Source organism: Fusarium phalaenopsidis, assembly GCF_050370095.1.
Source record: "Fusarium phalaenopsidis strain FUZ10S chromosome Unknown contig_32278, whole genome shotgun sequence".
NCBI classification, from domain to species: domain Eukaryota; kingdom Fungi; phylum Ascomycota; class Sordariomycetes; order Hypocreales; family Nectriaceae; genus Fusarium; species Fusarium phalaenopsidis.
In genome coordinates this window covers 2,959,055-2,977,954 of record NW_028145417.1, presented here as the reverse complement: position 1 = coordinate 2,977,954, position 18,900 = coordinate 2,959,055, and the positions used below count along the sequence as shown (strand labels likewise).

Genomic DNA, 18,900 nt, shown 5'->3' with positions numbered 1-18,900 from the left:
ATCCTGGCGAATACGACTAAGAAAGTCCAGGCACGTAAGGCGGAGGCGTAATCGAAACAGTTAGCGTGAGTTCCCATGTTGCCTCACCAGTTTTTTTTTCTTCAGTTTCTCCTCTCGGCTTGCGTTGGTGAGGCGTCGAGACTTGCCTACTGCGGACTCTAGTAGTTTAGTTGCTTCGTCAATCCCGGCTGTCGGTTGGAGAGGGATAAAAAAGAGCCTTTGCGAAGACGAGGACAAGACTCCACCAGTGGCCATGGTAACATGGACGATGGAACCAGAAGAGACATTTCTTTTCAACCGAGGCGTCGTCTTTGGGGACAATGGATCCATCGTCTGGATCCATTCTGGATCCCTCTTCATTCTCTGCAGCTTCTCGTTCTTCAGCTCTTCTGGATCCCCTCGTCTGATGGAAGCTCCTGAACTGCGAGAGGGGACCATTCGCTCCAGCAATGCCTGGCCACTGACATGGCCGCCTTGTCTCGACAGGCTCCATCTCAAGCCATAGGAGGGGCCCGATGGGAGGAGACACACCCCCTGTTTGTCAGTGGAGTTGCCGTCACTGCGGAGCCCTCGAACCAGACGCCAAGAAATGCTTGGACAGAGGAATTGAGGGGTCCCTTTCTGGCTTTGTGTTTTGGCCATGGCTATCCCGGCTCGAGTGCCTGAGTCAACACGGGACTCAAGGGAGCAGCAAAGAAAAGAAATGGATATCAGAGCCACCGTCAGGGCCCTCAAAGTACCGGCGCATCGGACATGCGCCTGAGTACATTACATGCGGCACAGAGGAACCACTGGAGGATGCCTACCTGCTTGCCTACCTACAAGCTGGCATCTTCTGCTGGTGAGATGCAACCTCGTTAACTCGGACGTGGAACATGAAGCCACCTCATGTAAAGCCACCTCACTCTGTGTCTCCTTGCTTCGCGGCGGGCGTCTTGTCCTCATCTCCCTGGGGGTTGTGCGGCCCGTCTGCCTTCTGCCGTGTCTCTCCCCCGGCCTTTCTGGATTTATCCTCCTTGTCATGCCCTTGGCCTGGGCGTCTAAGTGGTCCCCTAACTGCTCGTTTGCTCGCCTCACGGACCAGGGAGCATGGGGTATATCCCTCCAGATATCCATTCCCATACAGTAGGGTTGATGACGGACAGGACAGACCGAAGCCCTAATTGCCAGCATTCAGACCCCCGTCTCTCGCTTCTGCACGTTCAAACAACACCATTTGTAGAATTGAATCTTCGCCCTGCATCGCACCGAGTGAAACAGGATCAGCGGCTGGCGCTGCAGAGTCTCGAGACTGACCTCTCGTTGGGCCTCATCCGTGAAATAAGCCAGCTTGATCTGAGGCTCCAAAAAGCGGTGACGGCGTGCCGGCCTATCCAGAACAAGCCTAGCGCCACCTCCCGCGCACTCCCCTTCAGTAGACTCCAGTGACTCCACCCTGCTCCAGTAGATTTCCGCTAGCCCCGATCGGGAGCTGTCCCCACCAGCAGACGGAAAAAGTTTGGGATATTTCTGCTCCTCCTCTTCCTCCTCTCCTTCCCATCATCACCAACCCAAATCACATCCCCTCGAGACAACGAAGTCGCCATTATCCAGCATCATCCAGAGAACATCCCATACCGAAACTTAGTCGAGTCATCATGCCTTCGGCCGTCGCTGAGCTGTAAACGCCCACTGCGGGCCATGGCTGTTTTCCCCCGTGGTCCGCAGTCCAGCAGTTCACCGAGTTACCAGTCAATTTCCTCGCTCGACCTAGTTTTCCACAGCCTTTCCCGCTCTTGAGCTGAAGCTCAACCGAGAGTCTGTCTCTGAAACCAACGATTCTGCGATTTGCCCGATTGTCAAGGGCTTTGTTATACACCAACCTCCACCACCTACCTCGACTCCTCCATCTGTCCTCGTACCACTTCTCTTTACCCTCGATAGCATTCCCCCGAGTATCGACACGTCACTACCAGAAAGGATACAAAATTTCCCATCTATTTCTTCATACCCCTAGATCCTGAGTCTACGTCAATTTCAGGACCTTGGACCACATCGAATTGGATCTTGCAAACCAAGGATACTCAGCGACAATTACAAAGTCGCCACGCAATAGATTCCAGACCAACCACCGATTCTCTACTACATATACACAGAAGCCATGTCTCGCAGCTTGAAGCGCAAGTTTGCCGCCCCGGTCAAGGTCAAGAAGACCAAGACCGTCAACCGTCGGCGCCGGGTTTCCGACACCCCTTCTACCTCCTCATTGGACCTCTCCGACGACGGTGGCTACTCTGCCGTCGAGGACATTAGCGACTCCGAGGACGACGACGAGGATGATGTCGCTGCGGCCGAGGAGGAAAACATTTTGGAGGAAGCTAGCGTTCCAACCCCACAGCCAGCTCCTCGGCCGCGAACCCTCATTGAAGAAGAGGACGACGACGATGATGATGACGATGATGAAGATGACGATGACGAGCAGGGAGGCGCGGATGTCGATGATGATGAGGGCAGCTGGGGCGGTATCCCCTCAGAGAATGAGCAAGATTTGCCAGAGTTCTACCAAGAAGCCGATTTCTTTGGCGCAGACACCCCTGTAGAACGCCATGTTCACTTTGACATGTCTCCCAGCGAGTCTGATTCTACTGACACTGAGTATGACCATGCCGACATGTTTCCCGACATTTTTGTGGATCAAAACACTCTCGACCCTGGATTCCGTCGAGAGATAGAACACGACCCTGATGAGTCATCGGGCTCAGGGTCGTTCTGGGATTATACTTACCAGTATGGTGACCAGGAGGACTCGGACGCTGAAGAGATCGTCCGTCACTTGGATGGGGATGAGACCCCTACTGCTACACCAAGGGGACCCCATGCCCTTTCTGCTCCCACGTCTCCTACGCCCACCTTTGAAGAGCCCCAGGAGCTGGACGGCTATGAGAGTGAGTCCAGCCACCATGCGGGACACGTTGTCTTTCCAGTGCTAACATGTCTCCTCCAGCTGATGGTGACACTACCGAAGAGGATGAGCCAGAGCCTCCTGTTCGCAGAAAGACACGGCGTCCTTCCAACCCCCAGAGTGGCATGTCGGACTCGGATACCGACAGCCCAGTAAAGGCCGAGCGTGGCCAGCCCCGTGTGGGCCGTTACAACCTTGATCGCTCCGACAAGAAGCCCATTGCGGTTCTGAACCCCTTGACCAAGAAGATGATGATCTTCACCCCCCACCGCCGGCGACACCTTGACCTCTCACCGGAGCAGTTCAACTTGGGGTGGCCATTTGAGGATCAGACATCCCCGATCATGAGCAATTCGGCCAACCTGATGCTCAGTGCCATGTTCTCTGGCGAAGCATTTGGCGACTTTGTTAATGACAGCCAAGTCATGGGACCTGCCGAGGCCTTTTTTCCCTTTCCTTCAGACGCCAACACGGCTGATGAGAGCTCGACTGCGCCTAGTCTGCCTGACGAGGATGGCGAGGCGAACCTCCAGCTAGAGTTTGAAGACTTTATCGATCTGGGAAGCGATGACTCCAACGATGAGGACGGAGACAACAACTGGGGCCCAGCCTCAACTCCTGCTCGACCCAGCACTGCTGGAAGCGAGAAGGATGTTCTCTCGCATCTCAACTCTGAAACTGTCGGGGCTTTCCGACGCAATCAGATCAACCAGCAGCTCATCCTGAGCAACCAAGCCACCCAGGACTCGCTTGCATTCAGCGGTCCTTACAACGCCACGGCGATTAAGGGTCTCAAATCAGACCGCTTCGACACAGCCCGCGTACCCCTAACACCCATTCGCCGTCATAAGAAGCAGCTGAGTGATCTCACTCGAAGCCCCCTCGAGACCATGTCTGCGAAACGCAAGGCATCGGGCGAGGTTGGCGGCGGCCACAAGAGACACCGAAGCATCTCTGACGTGAACCTTCTCCGCATATGATGCAGAGCAGTGTTCCGACAGACACACCCCCAAAAACGTGCGAGGACGGCATAGCCCTTGCGGCACAGCTATCCCTGGCCTCGACAGGACTTTCTTTTACAACATTTTCCTTGATTGATTTCTTATCTTCCGTTTCAGCGAATCGCACCAGCCTTCGTTCTTAGCGTGCCCTGTGTAGAGCCCCCTCCCGCAAGGGATAGGGACGACTTCTTTTTGGAGATGATACCCCAAGCCTCCATCCCGGCTGGAAAGCCTGGGCCGATGGTGTCTTTTGGAGGATCGACGTCCGCAGTTGGCTGCTCTGTGAGCGCCCTGTAGGAAGGGAAAAGAGTTTTAATGCCGCTAATGATGGTTCAAGATGGTCAAAAGCTATGGTCTCTCGTTTACTGGAGTTTTTTTATGTTTGGGTCTAGAGGATAGATAAAAATCCACGGCCATGATTCATTTTATTGTTCGTTTGTGATTTTGTGACGTATTGAGTATGTTTGGTTCAAGCGTTGCGTAGTTGAAGTGTTGATCGGGGCTGCAGATGTGCGACTCTGGTCATCATCAGCATCAACACCAGTGTCTAATTCTGGCAAATCAGGTTCTCAATTTACTTGTAGTTTTCCAAGTCAGAGAGGGAACAGAAATGGCGTTTCCTAGACTCACTACATGCCTGCGATGACACCTCTATCGACTCCTCCCCATACGCATGACAGCCGCCGGTCACTGTGAGCATAGTATAGTATTTGAGAAGTCTTGGCTGAAGATTTAGCTAAGCCTCACCCTAATCCTGGTCTTAGGATCCTCCCCGTCCCTCAAAAAGTTGTTGTGATACACCTCCGCAAAACCTCCCTCAAGATCACCAACCTCAACCACCACGACTCCGTCACCTCTTGGGCACAATTCTTGAGCCGAAAAGGTACGTACACGGTGTGCTGGCGCAATGGCAGCGCGTTGCTTTCCGGTGGCAAAGGCTCCAGGTTCGAGTCCTGGGTACATCGCGATCCTTTCCTTTTGGTGGTTGGTGATCTTTTTGCTTGGTGTTGTGGGGATGGCAACCCACACACAACGTCTGACAACCCACCTTGAGCCCAACTAACTCGATTGAAGTACCTAGTTGACTGCCAATTAGGTGAGCAAAGTCTGAATAAGAATGAATGCCGGTATTCGGCTTGTTGCGACTGTGGCGGGTCTCTTGATCCTTGCGTATGCAGTCCTCTAGGGTATTGTTGGTCCACGGTTGAGGGCCAACTTTTTGAGCATGTAGTAAAAAAAAGGCAGTTCTTGCTCGAATGATATGGAATAGTCGAGTCATTCAATCATGTTCTAGGTAGTAGTTTGGGGTACTCTGAAGGAGAGGTGCTAGACCATTGCTGAAATTGATATACAGCAGGGCTCGCTTTGTCGAGAATAATATCCGCAAGGATGGCTATTGGTTGCTGAGGGTGAGCAAGCTGGGCAATCCTTAACAACCCAACTCTCAGTCAGTGAGATTAATGGCAAGATTTGAGGTCAAAACTTGAGGAGGAATATCCGTGTTTTGGTCGTGAATACGAGGATGTTCATGGAAGCCATGCTCACAGAAGTCAAGCTTGACAAGCAAAGACATCACACCGTCAACTGCATCTTTAATGTTCCTGGTATCGAATGTTTGGGATATCTATTAACGTAGCATACGTATTCCCCATGATTACCATTACGACCCAACGCCATTGACCCATTTCCCACACTAAGCATAACGGTCTGTCGGAGCCTGAGTTGGTGCCATCGGAGCCACGCCTTTTTCATTCATCTGAGGCACCGCCCAGTTCTGCATGGGAATGGGCTGTCCCTGGTTCTGAGCAGGCGGCCCACCATTCTGCGGCATCTGCTGGAAGCCCTGAGCCGCGGGTCCCCAGTAGGGCGGAGCGGCGAAAACCATGACCGGGGCACGGTTGTTGCGGTTGCGTCTGGACATGTCGATACAGGCAAAGACGAACAGGATGAAATGGGCCATGAAGACCAGGCAGGTGAAGATGGTCATGGCGATGATCTTGGGGCGGATACCGCCGTACTGGATCTTGCAAGACTCGTAATCGTCGTCGTAACGACTATAGCGAGTGGAATTGGGGGAACATTCGCTGTAGTCGTCGTTAAATATGACGCTGTAAGTGGCCTGCATGCCGCCGATGATGGAGGTCATAATCCAGATGATGAGCGAGAGGGCGATCTGGACACCAGGGTGAATTCCGGACTTGAACTTGCGCAGAGCGCGGGTGAGGACCTCGACAATATCGCAAACAAGAGCAAAGACGAGCTGTAGAGGTTAGTGTGAGGAAATGAAGAATGAGAGAGTGTTGGGGGACGCACGATGGGACCTGACGTGATGCCCAGGACATCCAGACCCATAAAGTCATCCTCATCTTGTCCGATAAGGGAGAATGCAAGACCCATACCGACAACACAACAGACCATGGAAGTACCGTGCAATCCCATCTTGGACGCCATCCAATACTTGGTCTCCACCAGCGGAGGAGGCGCCCACTGCTGCTGACCCATAAACACGGGTTGCTGCTGGCCATTATTCGCGGGTTGCTGTTGATAAGGCGTGAAGACCTGGCCGTAGGAGCCAGGATACAGCTGGAAACCTGTCTGCGTCTGGGTTTGCGCGTTGTTGGGTGGTGGCTGAGTGGGAGGAGGTCGAGTTGGAGCCGCAGTGGAGGAGGATGCGATGGCATCATCAGTCTGAGTTGAAGATTCGGGCGCCATGATGAACTGCGATAAGCGACTTGAGCGATGCTGCAGAAAAGTAGGAGTCTAGAGTTTCGTGGGGTGATTCGGGAAACAAATGTTGATCGCGATATGGTCGAGGAAAGTAACACGCACGGCGATAAAGAGTAAGGAATGACTAGAAACGAAAGACTATACGACCAACAACTGACGCAGGTGATCAAAGAAGAAACTCTCACGAGACACACCGGGAGCAGAGATTTATTTAATGCTTCCTCGCCTGCCCCCCCTCCCTCTCAACCCCAGGCAAATCCTTCGACGATATTAGCGTTGTGTTGCAACCTGCAGGATTAAACTAGATGCGCGTCGGGGACCCTTGCCCCTGTGATTTTAGTATGTTGGTTGTTGTGCTTGATTGGCTCGCCGCGCTTTGAAGGGGGCTTGATGGTGTCTTGGTGGTGTTCAAGGGGCTTGTCGGTTGCGGGAATGGCGCGGTCTAAGGCATGATAGGATGGCATTGTTAAAAGGAGGTGAGCAAATCTAGACAGACAAGACATATTCTCTGCGATTTTGAGGTCTCTCGTGTAGTCGTTGGTACACGATCTGTCGAGCGGCAGCTCAAACAGGCCTCATTTGAAGGATCCCACTTGAAACGTCCCAGACTCATAGCCGCAGCACGTAACTAACAAAGTCGTACAATGTCCAGGTCGCAGTTAGAAGGGCCCAATTAGAAACCAACAGGACGGGACAACTGAGCTTTTCCTTCTCACGGGTACACGGCGGCCGACCATCGCCTAGACCTCTATCGACCCGTGCCCTTTGGGAAACGATCGACGCTGGCCTAAAATTGGACCAGGGGCTTGGAAGAGAAATCGCCGAGGCGAGGACCGTAGGGCTATGCATCTTTCACTTCATCTTTGATCCTGCTCGTATGTCCACGGTGACTCACGAAACTCATCCTGCAGCTTATACGAAGTCTTGTTAGCACCAACACCAATATCCTCCATCCCTCTATTCCAGACTGTGGCTGTGATTGCTTCTTAGCCCCAAATGAAGTGGCCTTTGCCAAGAGCTGGAACCATGTCGGCTCACGGACGCCATGGTCGCATCCTCTGTGCCGACTTGGCGACCAAAGCATAAAAAAAACAACACCACACCTCCACATCCCGTCACGGTTGGATGGTTCCCTATCGGGAAATCGCCGACATCTGGCGGTAACGAGATTTCTAGTGCCAGACGTGTGGGTATCAAATCTACGGCAGTTTCCCTCCATCCTAGCTTGCTTGACCATCTTTTGCTCTGGCGCATATTCGCTTACGACCTATACATACATATCCAACGCGCTCGTCTATTCTCTCTGCAGCACTACCAAGAGACCCATGATGCCCAGCATCACCGTCTTGAGCCAAGGGTGCTCTGACAGGAGGATCGTGACGTATCCAACAAACGGCATGTATCCCACTACACTGCCAATAATGTCCTTGCGCTCTAGGTAGTCCTGTCCCTTTGCGTACAGCTCGGTATCGTCCGACAGGTTGTTGTCGCCCTTTGTGAGAAGCTCGGCCGTGTCGCTGTAAACTCGTCAGTCGCTGCGTGCTAGTCTTGAATTCGTGACGCCATACCCATTGCCAAACTTGCGCACTACACGGTGCACAATGGGGATATCCTTGTCCTTGACATTGTAGACCACCACCTCTCCAACCTCAGTCTCGCGCAACAGGTTTCGATTCCACAGGAAGAGAAGATCACCGCGCTGGAACGCAGGCTCCATAGAGCCAGAAAGGACGACGACGATCGGGGACGGTGAGTCGGTGATGACGGAGAGACCCTTCCACATCTGCGACTGTTAGCACGTGTACCCAAGCGCATCGTCACGACTTACCATGAAGGCTGTGGAAAGGATCAACGCAAAGTTCATGAGCTGCGCGGCAGCTTGCCGCGGGTTACCGAGACTGGAAAGCATGGCGACGGTCGGAGAGCGGATGGAAGGAAGCAATGAGTGAGGACGATGGGAGCTTGACAACTCCGTGTTGAATGGGGACAGACAGGCGCTTCGAAATGGACATGTGGCTCATGGGAGCTCGAGTGCACGGGCCAGAGTGAGAGCGAACAGCTGGGGCGTTTGAGGCTTGACCTTGTGGCTGGTGAAAGGACCCCACATTTCCAGGGACGTTTGGGAACGGCATGTCTGGAGAAAGGTGATGTCATGACAGCAACAGGAGCACGAGAGCGATGTCATCGGCGCAATTGGGGAGTGAGAAGTGTGGTATTTAAAGGACGTCTTGTGATCGAAGGACCTGTTTACTCTTTTCTTTGGTATTCACTCTTAGCATCAATACAGAAGCTTTACTTGACGAATCGTCCTGAACACCTCCAAAATGTCCGACAACAACAACCAGCAGCAACAGCAGCAGCCCCAGGGCTCTCAGCCTGGCCTCATTGGCAGCCACTACCAATACGCCAAGGGCGCAGCCGAGGTACTTGCCCATCACCTCTCCCACGTTGCCTCCTACTGACTTTGACCCAGGCCACGGTCGGTGTCCTCACTGGCTCACAAGCGTGGAAAGCCTCAGGTGAACAAGACAAGGCAGCGGGCCTGGCCGCTTTGAAGAAGGTTGGAGAGATGAGGGAGCAGCAAGACCCCAACCATGAGCACGGCTACGGCAGGGCCGAGGAGATTGCAGGCAAGGTCACTGGCTGCCAGGGCATGGAGCGGGAAGGTCACGCCAGCGCTCACAAGAAGCAGTAGGCTGGAAGGACTCGAGATGAAGCGGACGCATGTAAAATAGTGATAAGAGACGATGGTGGTGAGTTGTGCCATCGCAGATAATGAAGTTGGACATTTCGCAACCTAACCAACAGAGGCTTGAACGAGTTCACGCAAACCGCCTCACCAACCCAACCAGGCAGCCATCAATCATGAATGGGTTCCTTTATTCTCTGTTGTCTTCTTCTTCTTCTTCTAAGACTGCCCTTCGCGACTGCCAATCATTTCGAGGCGGGAGTTGAGGCACCATGGACGGCAGAGATGCACCTTCCCAAACCAATACTCACCACCTTCCCTCCCTTCAGCCTCAACATGTGCTCTCTTCACCACTACCTACCTCAACTCTCTTCTTTTCTCTTCTTTCAACCCATCCATCCTCTCTTCGATTGTCTGTCATCTCCTCTCTGACGCCTTACTGCCCACCTATCTTGGCCTCGTCGCTCCTCTTGGATCCATCATCACGCTATCAACATCAACTGTTTGTCGACATCATTTACAGCATCTTTCGCATCCCTCCCGCTCTTTCTTGCTGAGCCTTCACCATGGACTCAGCTCCTCTTCTCCAAGGCGCCAACGGGCTTCCAGGCCCTGGTGTGATGCAAGACCACGTAAGTCTTGACATGATGGAAACCCAGTCTGCTTCGCTGACTCGATGATCTTGACAGCCAGCCTTCCTCCGAGCATGCCATTCTCCCTGGCGGTTCATTCCACAGAACGTTCTCGTCATCCTCCGAGGCCTGGCCCTGGCAGCTCTGCTTGCCATGGGCATCGTGATCCTCGACTACGAGATCAACGAACCGAGCGATTTCTCCGACTGGCGGATCGTATTCGACTTTGCCAACATCAGCTTCTTCTTTGCCTTTCTGTACCAGCTGATCGCCTTTGTGAGTCTTCCCCCTCAACTTCCTCCTTCCTGACTGACCTTTGATCCCAGTCATGGACCTTCACCCACCTGTACTATCCCCACTCTCACCACATCGACGGTTTCGAGGGCATGCTCATCCGAGCCATGTCGCTGCCGAGGCACATGTCCAGCCTCCGGAAGCAATTCTACTTCACCATGTTTTACACTACGACAGTGGTCTTTTCCTTCGCGAACTCGGTCATCTACTTCTTCATCACCCGTCAGCATGATGACGATGACGCCGCTGGTGAACCCCAGCCTCCCACTCCTCCAAATGGCACTACGATCTGGGCAGGTGCCGCGAGAGCTGCCCCGGAGGCACCATGTAAGTGATGATGTATTGCATATCTCTGCCTTGTGCTAACCTTGAGCAGTGAGCGACATCTTTGATGAAGGATCACTTCGCGCCTTTGTCATCCTGGCCCTGTACGTGATCGCACCTATCATCATGGTGATCGAGATTCTTTGGCTCAACAGCATTCGACGTCCATATGTACGTTCAACCTCGACCTGCGTGACAAGTGATAGTACTGACAGCGATGATACAGGCAATTGGACTGCATCTGCTGGGTCTCATGGTCAATGCAGCTATCTACCTAGGGTGGGCGGCCTTTGGTCATCTCGTCACAAACTGGTATGCCTTCTTCTGGCTCGACAAGAGTGAGGTTGGCTCGGATGAGGCAGTGACTCTGTACTCCATCGGGTTTGTATTCTTGGCTCCTATCAGTAAGTGTTTCTTGAAAACGTCCATGTCTTGATGTTAACGATCTGTTAGTGTACATCCTGATGCAAGGCTTGGTCGGCATCCGTGAAAGCATGACACGATCACTGTCCGAGGCTCGCGCCATCGCTGCTGCGCAGGAGGCGCTTGAGAATTGATAGTTGTGCGGCACGGGTAGATGGTTGGAGAGGGGAAAGCTGGTGAAGAGGTGGATGTCCATTCACGATGGTCAGTGGTGACTTGATGGCGAAGAATGATGGACTCGGCCTGGTACGCTCAGTATGAGCCAGGGTGTTGGATGCATGCATGCTACAAATCCTCTTAATACCCTAGAAATTGACTCGGTTCTTGCAGACTTTGAAGCATCGTGCAGTGACGGTTGAAATGGCGGTTGAAATCGGACCGTTGCAACTGCTACTGCACCCTTGAACCTTGCTTGACTTCATGGAGCGCTGAATATGGCCGAGATAGGTTTATGGAATGAGTCAAATGTCGAAACGAGGCGTCAAACGTGACGGAGCTCGGGTGCAGTGCACTTGGACGACCGTGAATCTATACCAAAAATGGTGGCTGCGTGAGGCATGTGCAAGAGCTTGGGACTCGTTCACACCATCTTGGGCGCCGGCAGGTTGGGTAGAATTGGCCGAGTCACCAATCAGGAATGGGGCCCTGATTTGCACAGATGATCTGGCTTGGTAGTGTCTTCACGGAGCCTGACGATTGGGTATCAGGCTGGTGAGCCGGTGACGCGACAGGACGGGCGCTGTTTGGAGTCGTTGGACTGTCGAGTTACACTGAAGGTGGCTGCAGAGAGTGGCAAGAAGATGTTCATGGTGATTGGAGATGAAACGAGACGAGACAGGTTTGAGATGAGGCTGTGCAGATATGACTGGGATAGCTGCTGGGAAGTGTCAAAGGCGTCTTTATAGTAAACGAGAGAAGATGACGAGTCAGGCATGAATTCGTTCGAGGTCAAGCTACAGGGATAGTCATGATAGAAAAGAAGCCAGGCCGCCGCCGCTTAATTTTAGCGAGACGAGCCGAACCCAACCTTTGGGATTTGGGACTTGACTGGGCTTGAAAATGAAATAGCTGGACCTATCAGAGAGGCTCTGTAATCGACGAGACTGACGTGGTTGCAGTGGGCTGCCTGTTACTGGAACCCCGCGGTGGACTAGACAATGTGAATGGCTGGGGAGTGAGGGCATCCATGGATCCATCCATCCACCAAGAATAGTTAAATACAGCTCACCTCCCCCAAACCCCCGACTTCCTCTCTTTCTTCCTCCCCCCCCACTCGCAACTAAAATCAGGGTCGCAAAGCTTCATCACGAGGATATTGTTTTACGGCATATTCTTCCGCCCGGGCCCTCCTTTGTCAATCTTTTTTTTGTTGCGCTTCACTCTCTTTTCCCTCTCTTTCTCTCTCTCTTCCTCTCCTCTCTTCGCTCATTTCGTCACTCTCTAGCCAAGTTCGATCGAATCAAAAAAAAGTTAGCCGGGAGAATAGACAAAAACAACTTCACTCTTTTGCGTGTCCTTGTTCTCCCCTTTCTTTCCTCGAATATCCCGTCACGAGTTCACTCTTTAATTACCAGTCCGAAAAACAACCGCAGCCATGTTCAAGCGCTCAGTCCGGTCGCAAGACCCAAACCGCGTCGACAAGTCTGCGAGACTAAAGAGATCGGGCTCCCACCGGGACCATGTCAAGATGTCGAAACTGCAGAGATCGCTCAACGAGCGGGACACGACTCCCCAGCAGCACCAAAAGTCTCCCGCAGCCGCGCCCTCCCCCTCGCCCATCGTGACCCTCACCGTGGGCCGTGACGGCCGGCTCTTTGCAGCGCACGAGGATGTGCTCCGCCAGTCGCCCTTCTTCGAGGCCGCCTGCCGCGGAAGCCCCTTTGATGCGCAGAGCAAGAGGATCTCCCTCCCCGACGAAGAACCCGAGGTCTTCTCGGCCGTCCTCGAGTACCTGTACAAGGGTGACTACTACCCACGCCTGCTTCACAACAGGCACCGAAACTCTTGGGAGCTCGAGGACTACGGTCGAACACCTCAGTCATCCCCCAACCCCGAAACCGGAGGTGGCCGCGCCGGCGAAGCCTCCGTCTACCTGTCCAGCCTGGGCGTCGAAATCCTCCGCGACACCGTCATCTACTGCGCCGCCGACCGCTACGGCCTCGAAGAGCTAAAGCGCCTGGCCCTGCGCAAGCAAGGGCTTCAGGCCGGCATCGACGTCGCCACCATCCTGCGGTCCGCCCAGTACGCCTACACCCACACCCCGGACTCGGACAGCCGCCTGCGCGCTCACTACCTCGCCCTGATCATCCGCTGTCGCAAGACCTTCAAGCGGAGCGGGACCATGCAGGCCGAGATGGAGGCGGGCGGCAGCAAGCTCTTCTTCGACCTGTTTGTAGCCATGTGCAACCACCTGGACGATGTCATTGACGTCAGCAATGCTCGGACGCCAAAGACTGTCTGAAGGTGACGACAAGAACGAACAAACGAACCACCACTGTACACATACAAAACACTCAGGCCTCCAGATGCGCGTGTAACTCGCCAACTTGGATCTCTGCTGGAGGATGAGTGCGGAAACAACAAAAAAACACGGAGAACCGAAAAGGAAACAAAACACCAAAAAAAAAGTGTATCATGATGGGAATTACTCGAGCCGGCGTTTGGATTCTTTTGCTTTTAACGCTCCCTCATCAGATTGACGTCCTAAGGAGCTTTTTGTTTTACTACATGAACTCCCCTTCTTTTCACGAGGTTGGCCGACCGAAATTGTCTGATTTGAGAAAGTACAAGAGCACGAGAGGATCTAATGACGCCCGGCAACACAACGAGCCCACCATCCTCTGCTCCCTTTATTGTGTGTTAACTCCTTGGTTTACTGTGCGTTGCTTCTTTTGCGCTCGTCTTTTGCTTTGATACCCATTACATTTGCGGCACTGGAACATGTTTTTATACTCTGGCGTTTTTACGGTCTTACACGACTGGGACTGGCATCTTGATTGTTTGTCTGGTTCCTACATTCGCTTTCAGAGTACTTGGGAAGAATCGGAGCTTTGCTTGCCTTTCTCAACCCGCGAGCAAATTATCCAAGATTGAAACGATTGCGCCATCTCGATTTCTACACGAATGGATCTTTTTGGAGTTTAATTGTGTTTTATTGCGGTTCTTGCGTTGGGCGTTTCATTATGCTTAGACGCGAAACGGATACAAACTCTCCTACTCACACCAGGCACGGGGGCCCCAAAGGCATAATACCTCCTACTCACATGCTTGATTGCGTGTGCACGTCTTTTACGGGCTCCCCTTGGTCCTGATATCCAGAATGACACCTCCTGTTTTTGCTTTCCCTTTGTTTTTGATGGAGAAAAAAAGATCTTCTGCATGGTCTTGGGGGCGATGGACAATACAAACTCGCCGAGAAACGAAGTTATGATCTTGATGATTAGAAACAACAATACTTGATAGGATCGTTGAGCGATCCTCCCTGGCGCTAACTCCGTCAGGGTCCGAGGTAATGAGAAATTCGGCCACCTCAATTTGGTGTTTTTCCTGTTCTGATGCGTGATGTCTATTGTGAGGCTCATCTATGAATGGGGACGACTGTTCAAGTAGACTCCCACTTGACCTCAAAGTTCTCAAACTTGGCTTCCAACTCTTCCGTGACGTCCTTGTTAGGTCGTGCCACAGCAGCACCGACCTCAACCTCCCATCCATCCTCGCCAAAAGGCCAGCAAAGCTGCCTCAAAGGTACCTTTTCACCAGCGTCATCAACCCGAGAGATCCACCAACACAGCCCAAGCACACTGTTCTCTCTCTCAATAACAATAGTAGCGCTCTTGTCACCGCTCTTGACAGCAGCCTCGTCCTTTTCAGGCACGGGCGCAAGACTCCAATCACTGAAATTATCGCAGCCGACGGTAGCGAAGCGAGGGTGGTTGTTGAAGTACTCGATGCCCGTCTTGATCCACTTCTTCTGGGAGGAGCCCGGCTTTGTGAGGGTGAGCAGGAGACCGGCCTGGTCGTACTGGTGGGTGTAGGTCAAGGTGAAGGTGAGAGTTGCTGAGATGAGGCTTTGAAGGGGCCCGGAGGAGTGAGTGCGCGAGGGGGCTGAGATGTTAGCATTGAACGGTGCTGGAGTGGTGATGTTGGGCTTGGTGGTGAGGGGCATTGACGGGCTACTCACCAGTAAAGACATCATGAGAAGGAGGCTGCTTCCAGATATCACCACCGGGCTTGGCAGAAACAGTAAAAGGGGATTCCATCTTGTAGGTTTTTGCTTATAGGTATATCTTGTTGAAAGTCAAAAGGTCTACGGAAGAGGTACAGATGTGAATGAAGGTGTTGCTCGAAGGATTGGAGCTGGCGTCGCGGGGCAGGGTCTGACGTAATTATAGCACCGAGTCTCAGACTGCCATCATTCTCCGCACTGCGTGACTCGGCCCACGAATCTTGGGATTGATTGGTAAGAACACATCCTGAACTTGAAGGAATACGATGCATTAAAGGGTCTATTCGAGCGGGTATGAGGGAGAGTGAGAGGATGTGCGGGTGCCGGGCCGAAATGCCGTGGTTACATGAGTGAGGGGGGGAGGCCGTCGTACAGAACACCAAAACATACGCGGCTGTTACCTTATCCTCCTCTTATGAAGATAGAATAAAGACCACAAAAAAGTAGAATAGAGGTTGGGAATTTCATCCAGTAGGATGATTCTTCTATCACTACAGAATTTATACAAATAATTATGTGACACTTGAGAGGATTTAGGCCTGCATGCCTGCGCCTCTGGCTTGGTGTCTTCGCTGGCACGCATCTGGAGGATTGAGCAGAGTGCTGAATGGGGAAATAATGTGAACTTCCAGAATAGGCTATTAAACCAATTCTTGGATGACTACAGTATTCACTGAAATGACCATGGAAGGGACGAAAATGAGATCAAATTCTCCAAACTTGGAGTCCTGTTTGTCACTGCTTCACTGACCATGGCCTACAGTCTTTCGTCTGATGGCCGCCAGATGGCCAGCAAAACAGACAAGCACAATGTCGCAACGTCAGGCAGAGGTCGCTGAGACAGAGAGGTTATGATCATCTGGCGGGGTATTTTTAGGTGAAAATCGGAATCGATGGTCGAGTGGGTCGCCCCCCGGCCTGACTCACGAGGCGATGATGGTTCGAATACCGGAGGATGATGGTTTTTCGCGTGACGTGCAGATGCGTGAAACGATCCCTCAGTGCTGCCAGCAAAGTCATTTTGATCGAAGCGTTTCTGTATTTGATTGCTAACAGTTTTCAAATTGCGGAAAAAATAACAACAGAGAGAGAAGCTTTTCGTTCTGTTGATTTTGCAGAGGTTGGTGACGAGTAGAAGATGTGCCGCGGTTTAACCGCCGCTCACAGTCCCCAGCCGGAGATCGATCTTGAATCTTTCAACCTTTCGGTTTCTTCACATCTTCAACATGTCGTCCTTTCTTACGCCTCCGAAATCCGGGCCTAATGGCCTCCGGCCAACCGTGAAGCCTCGGTTCGCGAAGCCGAATCCTGTCCGGGCTATGCGCGAGCGAGAGGAACGTCGAGCTGCTGCCGCCACCACCTCTTCACAGTCCCTTCGAATCAACGCCGTCAATCGCAACGCCTCGCTCGCAGCTCCCTCCCGGCCGCAATGTCCCAACAAGTCATGTCCTAACCCGAATGTCGTCGACGGCACATGTCAAACATGTGGTCGCATCGCTGACGACAGCAATATCGTTTCCGAGATTACCTTTGGAGAGTCTTCCTCCGGCGCTGCGGTCGTCCATGGCTCTTACATTGGAGCCGATCAGGCTGGTGTCCGAAGTATGGGACCTGCGTTTCGGAGGGTTGGTGGTTCAGAAGACAGGGAAAAGAGCATTCGAGAGGCCAAGAGTTTGATGCAGGGATACGCACAGCAGCTCAACGTCGGAGAGAGCTTGATCACGGCTGGAACGCAGGTCTTCAAGCTCGCCTCGAGCGCCAACTTTGTACAGGGCCGCACCCTCGCCAGTGTCGCCGCCGTCTGCCTATACGCCGCTTGCAGAGCACAGCCGCCATGTAAGGTCATGCTTATTGATCTGGCCGATCTGGTGCAGCTCAACGTCTTCAAGCTCGGTCGCATCTTCAAGAAGCTCAACGAAGTGGTCCCAATCGGCAACGACGGTCTCATCCCTGTGTACCCTGAAGATCTCATCTGGCGGTTCGCGACAAAGATGGAGTTTCACCAGGAGACAGCCAAGGTTGCCGAGGATGCCGTTCGCTTGGTGAAGCGTATGAGTCGGGATTGGATGGTCATGGGTCGTCGACCCTCTGGTATTTGTGGTGCTTGTCTTCTCATGGCTGCGCGAATGCACAACTTTCGACGGACTGTGCGAGAAGTCGTCTACATCGTCAAGGTCACCAATCACACCATTCAGAGCCGCCTACAAGAGTTCAAGGTCACCGAGTCGAGTCGAATGTCGGTCGAGGACTTCTTGAAGCAGGATTTCCTGGAGAGCTCACACGACCCACCTTCATTCTACAGAAACACCGAAGAGTACAAGAAGACTTTGGAGGGCAAGAGCAAGAAGCGCAAGCGACCGTCGACAGACTTGGAGGGCGATGAGGGTGAAGACGCGCTGGCTGACAAGATCGATCCCCGACTGATTGAAGGCGGTGCCGACCTGTCCCAGGCTCCTGTCGTGGAGTATCGTCGCGACGACGACGGATTCATCATTCCACCCATCCCCTCGAAGATTGCGAAGGATCCATCGCTGGTTAACAGACTTAATGGAAACAACGCGACAGACGACCAGAGCGAAGAAGCCAACGTGGAGAACCTCGACAACTTGGTTGAGGAATTCGGCGACGCGCTGGAGGAGGAGCTGGAAGGAGATTCTCGAGCGAACGGAAAGCAAAAGGGAAAGCCTCAACTGCCTATTAACGAGGAGTGGGAGCAGGATGAACAGGAACTGGAGGGAGTCATCGAAGAGATCTTTAACGATCCTTTGACATACGAGCACGCCATGGCCTACTCAAATGCCGAGCAGCGAGCGCAGATCCACACCGTCTGGGCATTACAACAGCGACCCCAGAAGGAAGTGTCGATGTCCGCGGACGTGACAGAAGATGAGTTTGCCGACGACCCCGAGGTCATCAATTGTCTGTTGTCGCCTGAAGAGGCCCAGATCAAGGAGATGATTTGGGTCAACCAAAATAAGGAGTGGCTACGAAAGCACCAAGAGAAGGTGTTCCGGAAGAAGGTCGAAGCGGAGCGACCAAAGCAGACACGAAAGCGACGAAAGCGAGCCAGGATGGGCGAGGGACAGACAAGCCCAGCTAGTTCAGCAGCCGAGGCAGCCGTCAACGTTGCCAAGGATCGCGCGTGGTCCAAGAGGATCAACTACGACGCCATCCGCAACATTTTCGACATGCCCAACGTCGGAGGGCCCGGATCAGAGGCCACAAGCCAAAAGACGAGCGTCGCTGGTAGCACCATGGGCGGCGACGACGCAAGCGAAGCAGGCAACGAGAGTGTGGTTGGCGACGAGACGGAGGTTCCTCAGGAGGAAGAGGAAGAGGAAGAAGAGGAGCAGTACGACGAGATACAAAATTACGGTGATGGAGAAGAGTTTGGAGGTGGAGAGTTTGAGGGCGGTTACGATGAGGATGATCCAGATATGGATGCCGAGTATGGACTCGACGACGAGTATGCTTGAGCTGGAGATGTGGTGCGATACCCAGATTAGAGAGATAGAGGCGAACCACACGCCCAACATGGTTAATTCAAAAAGATTTGAACATTTGAGGTGGGGATCTTGTTTGTGCCTGAGGTTGGTGATGGCTTCATCACAGGCGGACCGGCGGCACTGGGAGATTGGCTGTGC

General features: G+C 53.0%; 8 protein-coding genes and 1 non-coding gene across 9 annotated transcripts; 6 read left to right on the top strand and 3 right to left on the bottom strand.

Annotated features, from left to right (window-relative positions):
• Positions 1 to 2,140: 2,140 nt before the first annotated feature.
• On the top strand, positions 2,141 to 3,921 carry LRP88_01562 (uncharacterized protein; the record flags this gene model as incomplete). The annotated part of the gene is made up of 2 exons (XM_083238240.1): positions 2,141 to 2,924; positions 2,984 to 3,921. 2 exons carry the CDS (start codon positions 2,141 to 2,143, stop codon positions 3,919 to 3,921), a joined length of 1,722 nt encoding a protein of 573 aa, XP_083106745.1.
• Positions 3,922 to 4,835: 914 nt separating this feature from the next.
• On the top strand, positions 4,836 to 4,907 carry LRP88_01561. Its single transcript has one exon. It is a non-coding gene; the product is annotated as a tRNA-Arg (tRNA).
• Positions 4,908 to 5,635: 728 nt separating this feature from the next.
• On the bottom strand, positions 5,636 to 6,654 carry LRP88_01560 (uncharacterized protein; the record flags this gene model as incomplete). The annotated part of the gene is made up of 2 exons (XM_083238239.1): positions 5,636 to 6,202; positions 6,256 to 6,654. The coding sequence occupies 2 exons, from the start codon at positions 6,652 to 6,654 to the stop codon at positions 5,636 to 5,638; spliced, it is 966 nt and encodes a 321-aa protein (XP_083106744.1).
• Positions 6,655 to 7,963: 1,309 nt separating this feature from the next.
• Positions 7,964 to 8,578, bottom strand: LRP88_01559 (signal peptidase complex catalytic subunit SEC11; the record flags this gene model as incomplete). Its single annotated transcript, XM_083238238.1, has 3 exons — positions 7,964 to 8,186; positions 8,238 to 8,443; positions 8,498 to 8,578. The coding sequence occupies 3 exons, from the start codon at positions 8,576 to 8,578 to the stop codon at positions 7,964 to 7,966; spliced, it is 510 nt and encodes a 169-aa protein (XP_083106743.1).
• A 415-nt stretch (positions 8,579 to 8,993) lies between these two features.
• On the top strand, positions 8,994 to 9,364 carry LRP88_01558 (uncharacterized protein; the record flags this gene model as incomplete). The annotated part of the gene is made up of 2 exons (XM_083238237.1): positions 8,994 to 9,092; positions 9,143 to 9,364. 2 exons carry the CDS (start codon positions 8,994 to 8,996, stop codon positions 9,362 to 9,364), a joined length of 321 nt encoding a protein of 106 aa, XP_083106742.1.
• Positions 9,365 to 9,924: 560 nt separating this feature from the next.
• On the top strand, positions 9,925 to 11,165 carry LRP88_01557 (uncharacterized protein; the record flags this gene model as incomplete). The annotated part of the gene is made up of 6 exons (XM_083238236.1): positions 9,925 to 9,990; positions 10,048 to 10,266; positions 10,317 to 10,611; positions 10,661 to 10,779; positions 10,835 to 11,012; positions 11,062 to 11,165. 6 exons carry the CDS (start codon positions 9,925 to 9,927, stop codon positions 11,163 to 11,165), a joined length of 981 nt encoding a protein of 326 aa, XP_083106741.1.
• A 1,460-nt stretch (positions 11,166 to 12,625) lies between these two features.
• Positions 12,626 to 13,492, top strand: LRP88_01556 (BTB/POZ domain-containing protein; the record flags this gene model as incomplete). Its single annotated transcript, XM_083238235.1, has 1 exon — positions 12,626 to 13,492. The coding sequence occupies one exon, from the start codon at positions 12,626 to 12,628 to the stop codon at positions 13,490 to 13,492; it is 867 nt and encodes a 288-aa protein (XP_083106740.1).
• A 1,140-nt stretch (positions 13,493 to 14,632) lies between these two features.
• LRP88_01555 (uncharacterized protein) lies at positions 14,633 to 15,290 on the bottom strand (the record flags this gene model as incomplete). Its single annotated transcript, XM_083238234.1, has 2 exons — positions 14,633 to 15,135; positions 15,212 to 15,290. 2 exons carry the CDS (start codon positions 15,288 to 15,290, stop codon positions 14,633 to 14,635), a joined length of 582 nt encoding a protein of 193 aa, XP_083106739.1.
• Positions 15,291 to 16,482: 1,192 nt separating this feature from the next.
• Positions 16,483 to 18,732, top strand: LRP88_01554 (transcription factor TFIIIB subunit BRF1; the record flags this gene model as incomplete). Its single annotated transcript, XM_083238233.1, has 1 exon — positions 16,483 to 18,732. One exon carries the CDS (start codon positions 16,483 to 16,485, stop codon positions 18,730 to 18,732), a length of 2,250 nt encoding a protein of 749 aa, XP_083106738.1.
• Positions 18,733 to 18,900: the final 168 nt, after the last annotated feature.